This window comes from Apodemus sylvaticus, chromosome X (genome assembly GCF_947179515.1).
Source record: "Apodemus sylvaticus chromosome X, mApoSyl1.1, whole genome shotgun sequence".
Lineage (NCBI taxonomy): Eukaryota > Metazoa > Chordata > Mammalia > Rodentia > Muridae > Apodemus > Apodemus sylvaticus.
Genome location: NC_067495.1, coordinates 79556260 through 79573647, shown reverse-complemented (window position 1 = coordinate 79573647; position 17388 = coordinate 79556260). Strand labels below are relative to the sequence as shown.

The 17388-nt window shown below is 34.1% G+C and overlaps 1 protein-coding gene across 1 annotated transcript; it reads right to left on the bottom strand.

Annotated features, from left to right (window-relative positions):
- Positions 1-13315: 13315 nt before the first annotated feature.
- On the bottom strand, positions 13316-14464 carry Pabpc5 (poly(A) binding protein cytoplasmic 5). The gene has a single exon (XM_052171357.1). The coding sequence runs from the start codon at positions 14462-14464 to the stop codon at positions 13316-13318; it is 1149 nt and encodes a 382-aa protein (XP_052027317.1).
- Between the last annotated feature and the right edge of the window lie 2924 nt (positions 14465-17388).

Here is a 17388-nt window from a genome sequence, read left to right as displayed (position 1 = left end):
GAGCAGTAGAGGATGGATCTGTATTATAATGTTAAATAAAAGTCTAAATAAACTGATATACAATAGTTCTGACATAAATGTAATTACCAGTTTTGTCATTGTTAATTAACTCAGAAGCTAAATGTGAAGATGTAATGCTTGAATGGGGAGCTATTGTGGGGTGGTGGTGGTGGGTGGAGACATCCTCTTGGAGACAGGGGGCATGGGGAAGACATATGGGATGTAGAACAGTCAGAGAGCAGACCTGTGAGGGTAATAAAGACTGGACTATAAAATAAGGTAGACGCCAGGCGGTGGTGGCTCACGCCTGTAATCTGAGCACTCTGGGAGGCAGAGGCAGGCAGATTTCTTTTTTTTTTTTTAAAGGTTTATTTATTTATTATCTATAAGTACACTTAGCTCCCTTCAGACACACCAGAAGAGGGCATCAGATGGTTGTGAGCCACCGTGTGATTGCTGGGATTTGAACTCATGACCTCTGGAAGAATAGTCAGTGCTCTTAACCGCTGAGCCATCTCTCCAGGCCCAGCAGGCAGATTTCTGAGATCAAGGCCAGCCTGGTCTACAGAGTGAATTCCAGGACAGCCAGGGCTATACAGAGAAACCCTGTCTCAAAAAACCAAATCCAAAAAAAAAAAAAAAAGTAGAAAGAGAGTACCAAATTTTGCCTTCTGACCTCCACATATGTGCTGTGGCATGTGTGAAAAATCAAACCTGTAATGTATAATTAAAAATAAAGAAACTAAAGGTAACACATATCATTGTTAATTAGAGTGCTTGCTCTCTCACCATCCATTGTTAAATTATCTATTTCAGATTCTTTTTTTCGTTTTTTTTTATTTTTACTTTTTATTAGATATATTCTTTATTTACATTTCAAATATTATCCCCTTTCCTTGTTTCCCTTCTGAAAACTCCCTAAACCATCCCCTCTTCCCTTGCTCACCAATCCACCCACTCCTGATTTCCTGTTCTTGCACTCCCCTACTCTTGGGTATCAGTCCTTCACAGGACCAAGGGCCTCTTCTCACTTTGATGACCAACAAGGCCATCTTTTGCTGCATATGCATCTGGAGCCATGGGTCCCTCCATGTGTCCTCTTTGATTGGCGATTTAATTACTTTAGATCCTTCATCATATCCTCTTTCTTTTTAATTATTTTGACACAGAGTCTCTCTAAGTAGGCCTGCCTGTTCTGGAAATTACTACTTATACAAGTCTGGCCTTAAATTCAGAGACATTCACCTTGTCTTTTCCTCTTGAGTACTCTGAATAAAGGTATGTATCAGTATGCCCAACACAGCTATATTCTATTTAGAATAAGAGTTTACATTATGAAACTACATGTGATTTCCTTATTCCTGGAGGACTTTATGTGAGTAAACATATGAAGGCCTGGGTAGTACATTGTGGCAGATCACATTGCATGATATGTATGTGTTCATATTCCAAGCTGAGTGAATAACAAAACATCCCAATCTCAAGGAATAATCTAAACTTCATGGAAGATAGCAAACACTAGCTTGAATCCAAAAAGGTGAATATGAACACAAAGTATTTCATTTGGTATGACTACACAATTTTCTGACTCAAAAAATGAACTCTCATGTATCTGAGAAAGGTGGTTGGTAACATATAAAATACTCAAAACCATGAATGTCACCATGACATCACCACTTTACCATTTCAATTATATTCCTGAGGACAGCAAATATGTCAGGTAAAAATACAATGCTTGATACTACCTTTGAACAATGTAGGTATAAAGTTCAATACAGAATGCTAGATTTGTACTTTATTTCAGGTTATTCAGAAAATATTTGCACAAGGACACATATTGGGGATGACCTTTCCAACACAGTATATATAGAGCAGATGTCCTCGAAGGATAGTCTCTGCTGTGGGTTTTGGGTTTGGGAGCTGCATCTCTGAAAAAAATTATATGTAAGTCCTAACCTCAGATATTTGGTGTTTGTACTTGAAAAGTGCATTTGTAGATGTAAGCAGCTTGAAGATACACCAGTGTTCTTCCATTTGTTAGTTACCTCTCCTCGTGTTTAGTTGTCTGTCTCCTCTAGTGGTCCAGATGAATCTCTCCATTTCATTCAATTTTGTAATAATTATGTGGGTGCAATATTGCTTGTTATCTTCTTCTCTGTTTTATGTGACCATCTTCTTCAGTGTTCCAGGGCAATTCTCTCATTTATTTTATTCTTTGAATGCCACATAGCAGGTTATCTCCTTCAACCTTCCTGGCTAATTTCCCCTGTCTCACTAGTGAGACACCCACTATTTCCCACTCACTCCCGTCTACTGAAACTCCCATCTCCCATTTCATGCTTCAGATATTGGAGGTCATGTTTGAGAGATTCTTTCTATAGTTCAGTAGTTAAGAACATGTACTCAGTACTGATTTCAGTCTCTTATTTCTAAATGATTGGTCTCTAATTGATTAAACTGTTTGGAAAAGATTAAGAGATATGGCCTTCTTGTCAAAAAGTATTTCAGGGGTACAGGCTTTGATATTTCACAAAACTCATGTCATCCCCAGGGGGTTATCTCTCTGCCTCATATTTGAAGATCAAAATCTGAGTTCTGATCTGTTCCAGCTGCCATTCCTTTGTTCCACCATCATGGATTCTACCCCTTGAAACCATAACAAAATTCACTGCTTTCTTTTTTATATTGTCTTGGTCATAATGTTTTGTTCCAGCAGACAGAAAGTAGTACAGAATATTGTTGTGATATACCAAACCATGCTGTTTTTGAGACTTAAGAAGACTATTGTACTTTGGACTAGAGAATTCCTTGACCCGTGCAAGCAGAAATCAGCGTGCCATCCTAGTAGAATCTTGGAAGACAATGGTACTGACAGCTATACAGATTTTAGAGGCTATTTCAAGAACTTTCAGAGGAAAATACCTTTTAGCTTTACTCAGGTAGAGACAGTTTCAACGTTTTCGTAATGAATGTGGCTACCTTCTTCTATTGTAAGAGTTTTCCTGAGACAAATCTCAAAAGTGATGGAATGATTTTGTCACTGGAAATCTCAAAGCAACATATTATTGACTGTTCCATCATTATTATAATCACCCATGCAGGTCTACAACTAAAATAAAGAAGTATAGCAAAAAGAAATAAGATATGGAGTTTTAGAAACAAAATGAAATGGCACAAAAAGTTAATATTTGAGTCAAGCTTTTTGCTAAAAGAGATAAAGAGACTAAGAAGAAACCTGATCCAAAATGGATGAAAGAGAGTGAGGCCCTCTGGACAGGACACTATTCAGTAAGCTTCCAACTTATGAGATGAAATGGGGGAATTCCTGCTTCTAAAACAGAATACTATACTAAAAGCTGCAGTAAATACAATTCACAGAGGTCAGGCTTCATGTCAAGTAGGCAGCTAAAGTTGGAAATGTTGTTGGAGTGGGGCTGGGTTCGAAGATCTTAGAGATATATAGTCAATCAAACTGGAAGTACAGTTAGGAATTCAGTCACATTTTAAAATAGTAATATAGTTATATTTTATATATGTAGTTGTATTACATATGCATATATAGGTAATTATATATAATTACATTTTAAAATAGTTTTTTATTATGGAAGTTCTTTTTAGTTTAAATTCTGTTCCATGTCTCTCAAAGAAATGGCTTTAGCAAGTGTAACCTTTTAAGAAGTGATTATATCATGGGAGTAAACATTTTGTGAATGAGGTTAAACCCTCCTAATTAAAAGAAAGCTGATTTAGAAATTCCACACCTAAGAATGAACTGAAAAGATACAGCTCATCAAGACACGCCCTCATTAAGCACCTATTTCTATAAGAATCTTGTTTTAAGATACTCTCATCTCTAGTACTGTGAAGAATAATATTTTTGTTAAACATTCCAGGGCATATTATTTTATTTTAGGCACAAGAATGGATATAAATATATTCCAATCTGTTTTTCCAGAACAGGGGTTAGAAAATTATAACTTGTAAGTCAATACTCTGTTGCCAATTTTGTATTTTGTAAAAATGCAAGAGTTATAACATGTCCCTTTTTAAAATTTAATATATTTATAACCAATCTGATGAATGAGATACTAAATTATATTACTTTTTAAATAAAATATAACCTCTCAAAATAAATTGGATTGAAAAAGTCTTCTTTTGCTATTACTATAATTGTATTTTTATCTAATTCAAAACTTACCTATATAAAAAGGGTTGGAAATCCAAACATCTGTATAGTACATTTCAGGCTGCCTGAAACTGCTTAAGTAAATGCTATCTTGTCCTTTAGAAATACATTTGTTGACTTCTTTAGAGCTATTAATACACGTGAGAATAAGAATCTACTGGAGATAATGATAAAAATATAGATTTTTTTCTTCATCCAACCATCAATATGGCTACATTGATTTTGATTCAGCAAACCATAGATGAGTCCTAGTAATGTCAATTTTTTCTTCAGAATCAGAGAATGCTAACATACTGAGGTGGTTCAATACTGACTTTTAAGTATAGTCCCATCTTGTTTAACAACAAATTGTCTCTTGGGAAATTTAGAGTTATGTGAATTTTGTGGTTGCCTGAATATCACAGAATAAGTTTATATACACTAAAGTAGATAATAAATTACCAAGAAAATGCATGGTGCTCTCATAGTATAAAATGCCCATCATTGAAAAATTGTTATACAGTTCATAACTTCATGGGATACAGTGACTCCCAATCAAGGGAATTTAAAGATTCATTATATGGCCTTCTATGAGTGAATTGACATGGGGATTCTACTATATCAATGGTTCTTTTTCCACTTATCATTTCTCTCATCAACTTTTCTTAGGAAAAAAATCTATTATTACAAACAAACACTTTTTACTAGTTTTAGAAATAGATGCTTACTGATCCGCAATAGTATGATAAATGATAATTCTTCTATTCAATAGATTTGTTCTTAAGTTTATTTTATGTATTTTTTGTTTCATATGCACATATGAATGTATGTATCTGTTTCAGTCCATTCAACAATTTATTTGGCTATCTAATTTTTATTTAATTTAAATTTTGTATGTATTCACTTTGCAACCTGCTCCATCCACTCTCTCCTCCTCTGTGTAGGTGAGGTTCAACTGGGTATACCTCAAGTCCCTGTGAGGCTAAGAGCTTCACCTCCCACTGAGGCCAGACAAGTCATCCCAGCTAGAAGAACATATTCCATATACAGGCAAAAGCTTTTGGGTTAGCCCTGTTCTCGTTGTTCGAGCACACATGGAGACAAAGTTACACATCTGCTACATATTGTCAGTGAGGCTTAATCTACTCCATGTATGTGATTTGGTTGGTGGTTCAGATTCTGAGAGCCCCACGAGTGTAACTTAGTTGACTTTGCAAGTCTTCCTGTGGAGTCCCTATCTCTTTGGGCTCACAATACTTCCTCCTAGTCTTCTATAAGGGTCCCCAAGTTCCATTAACTTTTTGGCTGTGGATGTCTGTATCTGTCTGAGTCAGATGCTGGGTACAGCCTCTCAGAGGGATAACATGCTTCTTTCTGGAAGCATAACAGAGTATCATTATTAGTGTTAGGCATCGTGCTTGCCCACAGCACGTGTCTCAAGTTGGGCCAATTATTGATTGGCCATTCTCTCAGTCTCTGCTTTCTCCCTTCTCCCTGCATTTCTTGTAGACAGAATAAATTTTGGGTTGAAAGTTTTGTCATTGGGTTGGGGTCTATAATGCCCCACTGTGGTTCCTGCCTGGCCATAGAGGGCGACTGAATCAGGTTCCATATCTCAAATTTTGTCTGTCACACCTAGGATCATCCCAATTGATTCTTGAGCACCAACCTCATTCGAGGTAGTTAGTTCTCTGTCTTGTCTTGGAGATGACTCCCACCTTTTCATCCCTGTCAGTTACAGATTTCCAATCATTTTTGATCCATCTAGCCACTTCTTCAGAATGGCTAAGGTTAAAAACTCAGGAGAACGCACATTCTAGAGAAAATGTGGAGCAAGGAGAACATTTCTTCTTTGCTAGTGGGAGTGTAAACTTGTACAACCACTTTAGAAATCAATTTAGTGGTTTCTCAGATAATTGGGAATAAGTTATACCTCAAGGCCTAGCCTATGTGAAACTCCTCTCTTTTTACTAATAAATTCATTATACTTATTTATGTCATTTATATACTATATTTAACTAGTTAAGGAACTATTTTTGACTTCTAGAGCCAGATTCCATGTTGTTTTATATATTTAATGACGTTTCAATTTCATTTGGAAACATGAGCAATGCATACCATTTGTGTGTTCTGCAATATAAATATTTCTAAAAAAATTAACAATAAACTCAGGTGGTTTTAACTCACTTGTAGTGTTAAAAAAACAACTCTAAACTCTATTCAATACTGGAAATAAAATTTGAACTAATCAGTTACTTGTGTGTTATAAATGCAATGTAATTATCTTTGTGATTTATACTGCTTTTAGAGAAAGCAATGTTACTGTTTTATAAAGTATATGTACTGTCATATGTATTATGGAGAAATGCTTCCATTGAAGCATTAAAATATATAACATGTAGGTTTATATCAGAACTTAGCCTTCACTATGTTCCACAATGATCAAAATGAATAAATCTACTGGTAATGACACCAAATATTGATGGAGAATATGAAGAAACTAAGCTACTAATCATGATGTTTAATTTCTATTGACAACTTGATTAGGCTTGGAAATATTTAGAGGATTGGCAAAGCATGACTGTGGTTATGTCTTTAAGGGTATTTGTAGATAGGATTAGCTGAGGACTAAAGAGATTGTAGCTGATATTATACACTGGCTAGGGTTCCACACTGATTAAAAAAGAAGTAATGGAGAAATCAAGAAAAAAAAGGACTTAGAATTAGTGAACATGACCTAATATTCTAAGGAAGTCATACTGCCTAATGTAAAACAGTTTTAAATTGGATATTCATGAAGAGAAATAATTATTTTATATATGGTATTCTGTCCTTTCTGATTTGCTTAAATTGAAAAAAATGAAACAGGATTTTCAAAATAATAACTTCCAATGTGTTTTTATTCTTTGCTTATGTGGATCACATTAGTGATTAATTAATGCCATTATATAAAAATATAGCCTGAGTGTAGGCAGATAATTCCATTGCCAGGTATTTACAGCAGAACACATAAACACATTGTGAGAAGTATTACTTGTGTATGATTTTCATTTCTTGTATATATATATATATGTATATATATAATGTATGATAATTTAAGGCATATATATATATATATATATACACATACATATATGTGTGTGTGTCTGTATGATATTCAGGTATTCTATCCCATACATGTACTATAAAACCACACACCACACCAAGAAGATCCAATAAATTTGCTGTTTCTTTAATTTACACTAATATTAAATGTACATTCTTTAAAAAGTACAACTTTAGTTAAATATATTCATTCCCATTTAAACAGTAGACAAGTTTCCCACCATCTACTGTATCTTAACATGCAAATTTTAAAACATCATCTCAGAAAAGTTGCACAGTATCACATACATGCTACAAATTTAAGAACAATGAGATCATGTGTAGACAAACTACATATAATACATAAATCAGAAAAAATCTGTGTAATCTCAAGATTTTGCAAGGGTGGATTGAGGTTAGGTAAATGGAGGTAAGAATGTAGCAAGGCATATATTAGCACCAGTCTCTTTACTATTCTTTCCTTTTATTATTTAAAGTAAGTTCATTTACAAAAGAGTACTCCTGAGGTTTAAGATCACTGTTAGTATTCACACCAAGAATAACAACAGAAATTGAATGATAACTCTTCTTGGTATTAGACCTTAAACATAAAACTAGGCAAAATGTTAATGTATTTGTGATATTAATTTATATTTAAAACATTCAAATGTCTATGCCCCTTATTTATTGTCAATTTAAAAAATCTCACATTTTACCCTATGTAGAATAAGGAAACACATTCTTAATTTTTCTTTTCTTTTTTGTTTTATAACAAATAACCTTGACTTGTATTGAATATTTAAACTATTATCAAGACAGTGTTTTTATTCAAACATTAGTCTTTATGACAGCAATAAAGCATTTTTCATTTAAATAACTCTATAATATATTGTACAATATAGCTATTAATTTAAATATTTGTGATTTTCTGAAACAAAAATTCATGTAAATTCATTAGTGTTTTATTCAAGGATTTCCAATGTGCAAAGTTCTCAAAGATGGATGACTTTAAAATGTTTCTTACCATTCTACATTTATTTTAAATAGTATCAGAGCTTGATTTGTTAAGTTGTTTATTTTTCAAGAGTAAAATATCTCCTTGGGAAATCTAAAGTTAATCATTCAAGATGTAAAATTTTTTATTACACATATTGGTAAATGATTAGTTCTACATAAAAATTTAGTCTGATGACTGGGGAAATAATGCAAAATAAGATCGGCATTCACTCCTTTTTATTATAGACCCCTAAATAATTAAAAGGCTCCAAACTTCATACAAAAATTAATGAAACGATGTTTTCTTCATCAAATGAGACATTTTAAAATTGACTGTGATTTTTGAGCATCAAAGTACTTGGAGTTATGGTTTTACTTCATAAGAATTAGAAGGCCAGGCACAATGGTGCACACCTTTAATCCTACCACTCTGGATACAGAGGCAAATGGATTTCTGTGAGTTCAAGGCCACACTGGTCTTCATAAAGAGTTCCAGGCCTTTCAGTTTTTTGAGACACTGATTTAAATGAATAAACAAACAGCAAGAAAAAACAAAACAAAAAACAAAAACGAAAATCCTTTGTGCCTAGAGAGATGGCACAGTGCATTAGATCACTTATTGCTCTTGCAGAGGATCTGGGTTCTGTTCCCAGTACCCATGTGATGGGTCATAAACATCCATAACTATAATCTCAGAGGGCCCTTTTCTGATTTTCACAGGTACTAGGCACACACATGGTGTACATACACACATGGAGATAACACATTCATATATATATATATATATATATATATATATATATATATATAAAATAAGCTAATAAATTTGTGAAAAGCAATAATTATATTCATTAATATATGTATTGTATCAGGCCTTTTAATTTTCAGATTTGCTTCCATTGCTAGAATATTTCTAAATCTTTGTGATGACCCACTGAATCTAGCTAGATAGGATACATTAACTCTACTGAATATCTAATAAACTACTTGTTAGTATATGTTTCATGAGTAGTAAACAATACTCATATTTCAAAAGCAAACTACTTCCTTGAGAAATCTAAATTAATTCTTACTATATAAAAATTTTATTATATATTACATTTTGTTGAATGACTAGTTCTATATTAAAAAAATGCTTCTAATGACTTAGAAAATAATTCCTTATAATACCAGCACTCATTCTCTTTTCTTGGAGGCCTCTAAAGAACCAGGACCTTTTTTAAAAGGCCCTAAATTTTGAAATTTAATGACTGATATGAATTAAACAATTTCAAAGGAGCAAGAAGTATTTACTCCAGAATTACTGTGATTATACAATTCAGCAAAGAAGGGAGACATTGTGTAATCTTGTTGGTCTTCAAACAACATGTAATTAACTTATAAAAAAGAATGGAGGAGTGGCCCCTGGTTCTGGAAAGACCCTGTGTAGCAGTATAAGACAAAACCAGAACAGGGAAGTGGGAAGGGGTGGGTGGGAGAACAGAGGGAAGGAAGGGGGCTTATGTGACTTTCGGGGAGTGGGGAACCAGAAAAGGAGAAATCATTTGAAATGTAAATAAAAAATATATTGAATAAAATTTAAAAAAATAATCACATATTTTTAAAGTTATGTCATTTATTACACACTTTGCATTCATTACATTTATCAATTCAGTGTTAAATAATTATTGGAATATGGTAAGATGACAGAGATCACTGATAAAACCTTAACACTTAAACAATGACTTTTTGTTTTGCTTTGTTTTGTTTCGTTGTTCAAGACAGGAGTTCTCTGTGTAACCCTGACTGTCCTAGAACTGGCCTTGAACTCATAAATCCTCCTGCCTCTGGCTCCCAAGTGCTGGGACTAAAGGCATGTGCCACCACTGCCCGGCCCGGCCCAGCCCAGCTCAAACAAGGACATTTCATCAGCTTAACCACTATAATGAAAGTATTTTGTCAGTTCACAACTACATTTTCATATGCTACGTAAAATCTCATTGAACTTACTAAATGCTGAGGAAAATCTGAAAAATAAACAAATGGAAGGGTATGTTTTATGTTATTAGTGCCTTCATTAACGGTTTTTGGAATACTGTGTTTTAGGGATTATTATAAGCGTTAAACATAATTTGATCATTTATCTTTAGTCATTTACCAAAACATTTATAATTTCTCTCTTAGTTTACCTGTAAGGAAGATAATTTAATCCACTTACAACTTTATAATTAAAGAAAAAATGATATTGCTTCTCTAAGTCCAAGCTAAAAATTTCACTTATATGTATAACTAACATCTTTCTTTTTAATAAATTATTGGTAATAAATAAATTAAAGTATGTGTAAAATCTCTTGGACAAAGATCATCTCCCTCTCCCAAATTTTGATGCCAATGACTTGCAATCATAAAGGAGTATCCTTATTTTTTTTCTCCCTGGGCATATTTAAAATTTGTCCTAGTCACTACTTTGAAAAACCTAAGGAAAATCAAACTTAAATCACAAAGTCCATTATTAGACAAACACCAGCATTATATTTTTTATTACTCATCTATTACCCGGAAATGTTGGGCAATAAGTTTTTTAAATCCCTCTGCCAGTGTTTTAAAATATTTCCTTGTATTGGTCCTCTTTGAAAGCCTATTATTATATGTAGCTAAAACTTAAGGATGAGACTGAAAATACATGTTTCTATTTAAAGACAGACTTACTTTAATACATATTTTCCTCATGGGTTTCAGCAATTGAATTTTCAATATTTCAAATCATTAGCTAGAACCTCAGTTATTTTACTCATGCCTAAGAATTTTTAATTTTTCCTGCCATTTATAAAGGCTGATCTTTGGAATATAGTAACATGTTAAATATGAAATTCCAAAACCATGTATTAAATGGATATGCCTGATATTTTTGACTTTCAACAATTCTTCCTAGCTTTGTATTCAATCTTCTGTTTTTAAAGAATCTTGCTAAAAGTAATAGTTCATGCTTGTAGCTATAATTTAATCATGATAGTGTCTAAAATATGATATATGATAAATAATTGCCATTGTATCTGTTTCAATTTTTGTGTATTTTGATGGTTGCAATACTATAAAATAGGTTCCCCAAATGAGCTGATTATGTTCTGTTGATTTTGGTGTTTATCTAAATTTAGTTGAAGAATCCATGTTGTAAGTGTCCCACATTTGGTGACACACACACATATATGTTGTGTGCTTTAATTCTCTGGTAGATTCAAGCTTTACCACATTATAGAAGTCTCTATTCACCTCATAACTAAGAGTGTTTCCGTAAAAAGATGTTCAACATGGTGTAGTTTACCAATTAAAAAAAATACATCCTATAGTAAGGAAACTTTTGAAGTTCCTAAAATTATGGTATTTATTAACATCAAATATTTATTGGTAAAAAGCAGAAATATTGTTCAATTTAAAATAAAAATATGAAAGAATGTATTGTATTTTTATAAAAATGGATATATACTTATGATTACTATATGGAAGGATATACACATACTAAAAGTAAGAATGTTTTTTTCTATAATGATTACAGATGTTATGATCATGATTATGTTATATTCATAATCAATAAACCAGTGATTTTCATTTTGAAAATACTTGACTATTTGTATATTCATAATTGACTATCATTACATAGAAATATCTTATTTCCATTTTATATTCAAAGAGCTAACAGAAAATTTAAAATTGTATAATTGCTTTATATTATTCATAAAAATGAACCTTTAAAGCAATAAAAATAATCAACTGATAAAAGATATCGAACATGTTCTTGTGAAAGGTTCTGCTGCATGAGTAAATCGTAAGTTTTAAGAAAGTTAATTCAAGTTTCAAAAAAATGTGATTATTTTATAATTGTCAATCATATTTGTACTGGTTGTTAAATGCTACATGGATTTAAATTGAGAGTGAAAAAGAGATTACCATATGTGAAAAGTGGAGAATTTGTAGTAGAAAAGTTACATGATACAGGAAGTAGCTGCAGACCATTTTTTTCTTTAATTTTGTGAAACAGCATATTTTAAGTAATCTGAATTAGTAAATAATTATTTGCAGTTGATGGTTCTCATATAATGGATGAAAAGGTATGCCCTAATTAAGGGAAAACATGTTCCTAAAATAACACCTGTCAGTGTTTGCTGGTGGATATATTCAAGCATGACAAGAAACAACATGTCTTAGTTTTACAGAAGCAGTGTATAAGATGTTTAAAGGTAAAAGTGAGTTAGTATATTAATAAATATTTCTCTTAATTTAACATAATCTACCTGTATGCATTATATACATTTCAAAAACAAGTGTTAAGAATGACTTTTAGAGTATCTTCAAATATGAAATCTCTTTGCAAATATTTTTAAGACACCCTCACATTTTAAATAGCCATTTATCAATGGAACAGTTTTCTAAAAGTATTGATTGAAAAAACAATACATGACATGTATAAAGATAAATCCCAATAGTTGGTCAAATTTGCTAAGAAATCTGTAGTGTGCACTTGTACTCAATACAAGAAAAACTGATACAAAAATAAAGGATAAATGCCTCATATATTTTATGTAATATTCAATTTAAATCATAATTTAAAATGAAATTAAGGGGAAATTTTTAAGTGGCTCATATCCATTTATTATTTTTCTGATAATTTCTTTAAAAAAAGCAATGGTTGACTTTTCACTGTGCCAAAATCATAAATAAGGACTATGTTAAGAATATTTTCTTAGAGGAAATTAAAATAGTTTTATGAAAATAAAGGAAATATAATCATTTGCCTCATTTAGGCTATTTAGAAAAAATAAAGATGATAAACTTTATTCTAAACATTCCTAAGGATGGAGATCTTATAAAAATTGTACAAAATGACATTTTTACATTCAGAGATTATGTTCTTCACCAAAATGATCAAGATTTTCTATGTATATTTTGTTTTCAAAAGAAAGTATTCACACACAAAATAAATAAATTAAAAGGAATGAAAGCAAACCTATGAAATGGCAGAAAATAACCTCTATCATAAGGAGCCCAAGCTAAGTAGGCACTGGCTAAGGCTAAACAAATTGATCATAGTAATTCTCACCACCTGTGTCTAGCTTGTCCAAGAGTGACGTGCAATATCTTGGAGCCTATTATACGACCATTCATCTCATCCACTGCTTTGGAAGCCTCTTCAAAAGAAGAAAAACAGACAACACCAAACCCTTTGCCTTGCCCCACTTCCATCATCACTTTGGCCCGACTGACTGATCCAAATGAAGAAAATTCCTCCTTTAGTTTCTCATCATTGATAGTCTCATCCAAGTTCTTAATATAGATAGGCACTCCTGGAGGCCTACTTTTTTCTTTTAGTTTCAGCCGTTCAAATCTCCGCCTTAATTCAGCCAGGCGTTCAATTTTCTTCTGTGCTCTCCCTACACATAGGACTTTTCCATCTATTGACTTGCCATGCAGTTCTAGCACAGCCTTTTGGGCAGCTTCATGTGTTTCATATCTTACAAATCCAAAGCCTTTAGATTTCCCAGTGGCATCTCTTATTACTTTAACACTCTCAGTTGGCCCATATTCACTGAAAAGTTTCTTTAGTTTTTCATCATCTATGTCATCTCCAAAGTTTCTTACAAAAACATTTGTAAATGTTGCTCTGTCTCTGGTTCTGACTTCTGCTGCTCTCTCTTCAGGAAATTTGAATCGACCAACGTACACCTGGCGGTTATTGAGCCGGACTCCATTCATGTGCCAGATGGCCCTATTGGCAGCAGCAAGGCTATCGAAGTGAACATAAGCATAACCCTTAGAGCCATTGTCATCACATACGACTTTACAGGAAAGAATGTTCCCGAAAGCTGAAAATAAATAAAATAGGGCCCTATTGTCTATGGTTTTATCCAAGTTTTTGATGAATATATTTCCAACTCCAGACTTCCTTAAACGGTCATCTGGCTGTGACCACATGAGGCGAAATGGTTTACCATTAATTAAATCAAAATTCATGGTGTTCAATGCCCATTCAGCATCTGCAGGAAAGCGGAAGTTAACATAACCATAACCCAGGGGACTGTGGGTCACTGGGTCACGGCAGATTCTAGTGAAGCGTAGTGGGCCAGCAGGTCTGAACTTCTTATAGAGCATGTCCTCTGTGACATCAGGGTCCAAGTCACCTACATACAGGGCAGCCTTGAGGTACTTCTTTTTCTTGCCAGCAGTATTAGGCTCCCCACTTCCCATCTCTGAGTACTTAAAAGATGATCTCTTGGGATAGAGTATGGAGGGGGCCCCTTTTTCTAATCTATAGGCCAAACAGCTGTTCTTGAACAGAAACAAGCCAAGGCAGGTGGAGGGAAGCTAAAAGCAGATTCAGATCACTGTTGAGGCTGAGGCTGAGAAAATGAAGTTCAGAAACAGCTGGTCAGCAGGCTCAGAACAAATGCATCAGACAAAAAGGCAACCCAATAAACAATCTGTTCTCCATTAGAAGACTTAGTTTTTCACCCTTTCAGATTTCAAGTCAGTTTCAAAAGCCTATATTAAGACTGCAATATGCTCTACCCCGTTATAATTAAAGAAATCATCAAGGGTCTGGCTGGATCCCCAAATCTAGCTTCACTATCAGAGGCCTTGCAACTGGCTTTCTGCAAAATCATAGGCCTTGAGCTCCTGTGGGTTTAAAAATGCCAGCCACCCAGTGCAGGCGACCAATTGTGTATTTCTCCGCCTGCCTATGTCAGGAGGGTTTGCAGCCCACTAAGGCCTCTCTGTGCTCAGCGTCAGCTAAAGGGCACACAAAACACTTGGTGCACTGGAATTGACAGGCAGACTGCTGGGAGCAGATCACACAGAGAGACAGACACACAGAAACATGCGTAGGGAACAGGAGACCGCCCATATCCCCAAGATGACCACTGGGTACGGACCGAGTGAGGCGCGGTGATTTCTGCAGCCTGAGGCTCTCTCCGCAGGTCCGGGCGACTGACAGGCAGCCGCGAGGTGGTCAGCTCTGACGCAAGGCTGGTTTGGACAGATACGGGGCGGAGTCAGCAGAGGAGAGCAGATGCGCCAAGGGCAGTCCCAGTGGGGACCAATGGACAGGGATTGCTTCTTGCAGGACAGAGCTACAAAAGAACCAGGGGACCAAAAGATTGTAGCTGTGCTAGGGAGGGCGCGCAGCCGGCCGGAACCTTCCTGCTCTGCTTGCGCTGAAATGAGAGAGAGAGAGAGAGAGAGAGAGAGAGAGAGAGAGAGAGAGGAGATTTTACTTATTATTATAGTTAAGCATACTTTATGCTGCTTACTTCAATGTGACAAAACTGGTTATAACCGAAGTAGAAAAAAATCCCATCTATTTTTCATTTTTAACGAACCCCTTCCCCTAATTTTGGTTGGGGTCCTGGTATTTTCAAAAAGACACAGGTTATACATTTACTTCAGTTCATTGGAAACTCAGAGTTGATAGATGTGTCAGAGGTTCAGTACTAAATGATCACTGGGTCAAAAAGAACACAGAGATGAGCTTGGCTTTTATCCTTACTCCATTAATCCTCTATAATGGTAGACAGAGTAGTAGACAGAGTTCTTTTCTTTGCTCCACTAATATTAAGGCTTTAAATGACTAGAGAGACATAAAATGGCTTTTGATGCAATATAATGTACGAAAACGGTGACATTCTTTATCTGCATTCAGGTTGAATATTCACATAGTTGCAGTATATGAGCTTAAAAAGTGTATGAAAACTGAAAACATTAACATTCTGAGATGAACTAAGGATGTTAGGAGATAAGGACATTCCAAATTTCATTATAAATCTCAGTATGAATGGTCAAATGTAAAGCATTACATTACAAAAAAGAAAGTAACTATATAAGTACATCTATTTTCTATCATCTGTCTGTCTGTCTGCCTGTCTGTCTATATAAAGCATATGTTAATGGTGGCATTGTAGCACTAATGAAAATCAAAGAGTGTAATCAAAACTTCAGTGATTTTTTTTTTTATTGTCTGTACAGCTTTTATTTCAACAGGGAAATAATAAAATCTATATACATTCTAAAACCAGTAGAAAAGGTGAATAAAAAGGACCCATGGTCCATCTGGGTCCTGTCAGGAGTGGTGGTGCATGCTTTTACTCCCAGTACTTGGGAGGTGGAGGCAGGCAGATCTGTGAGTAGAATTTTTTTTTTTTTTTTTGATTTTGTTTTTTTGAGACAGGGTTTCTCTGTGTAGCCCTGGCTGTCCTGGAACTCACTCTGTACACCAGGCTGGCCTCAAACTCAGAAATCTGCCTTATAGGCCTACACCATCACTGTCTGGCTGTGAGTAGAATTTTTAACAAGCTGTTTTGGAGGGAATGTATGGTAAGGTTTCCTGACTTGTTTTGAATGTGCAAAATCCCTTCCAAACAGGAAGTAGGGACATTTGAACCATCTTTCCTCCACCAAAGAAAATGATAATGAATAATTTATCAGTATTAGTAAGCTGGAATAGAATCTTAACAAGAAAATGATATTGTATATTCTTATGAAGGTGTTCTTAAACTATTAGGTAAAATAAATTTAAGTGCTCTTTAGGGTTTTACTTTTTTCTTTTATCTGCCATTTTGATATATATGGTTGAATGGCTTCAACCCTCAGTAATTAGTAAAATAGTAACTCTTTTTATTGTATCCTATATCCCTATGCTTGTTTCTAGGGTTCTTAACTAAGGCAAGGAAGTTAGGTATAAGAGAAAGGCAGAGGAATAGAACAAGCTACAGCCTTACTAGATTAAAAATAGGGACCAAAAGTAAAAGACCTATATACATTTCATTACACTTTTGCATTTATGCATATTTTTAAAAAGTCTTTTTTTTCTGGGTCAGAGAGCACAAAACATCAGAGAGTATATTTTTATCATGTATGAGTATTTAGTTTTGATCCACAGCACCACTAAAAACAAAATTGCATACATTAACAATATAATATATATATGATAAATCAGATTGATCTTCTTTTTCTCATAAAATATGTTTCTATGAAAAACAAAAATAACATGCCACAGTGTCATCAAAATTTAAACATTATTCAATTTGTTCACGTAGCCATCTGAAATGTCCAATAATGTAATTCATTTATCCAAACTTTTTCTAAGATTAAAGACAGAATTTGGTTGTTAACCT

Coding starts and splice junctions, on each gene's coding strand:
- Pabpc5 (XM_052171357.1), bottom strand. CDS start 14,464: ATGGGAAGTGGGGAGCCTAATACTGCTGGCAAGAAAAAGAAGTACCTC.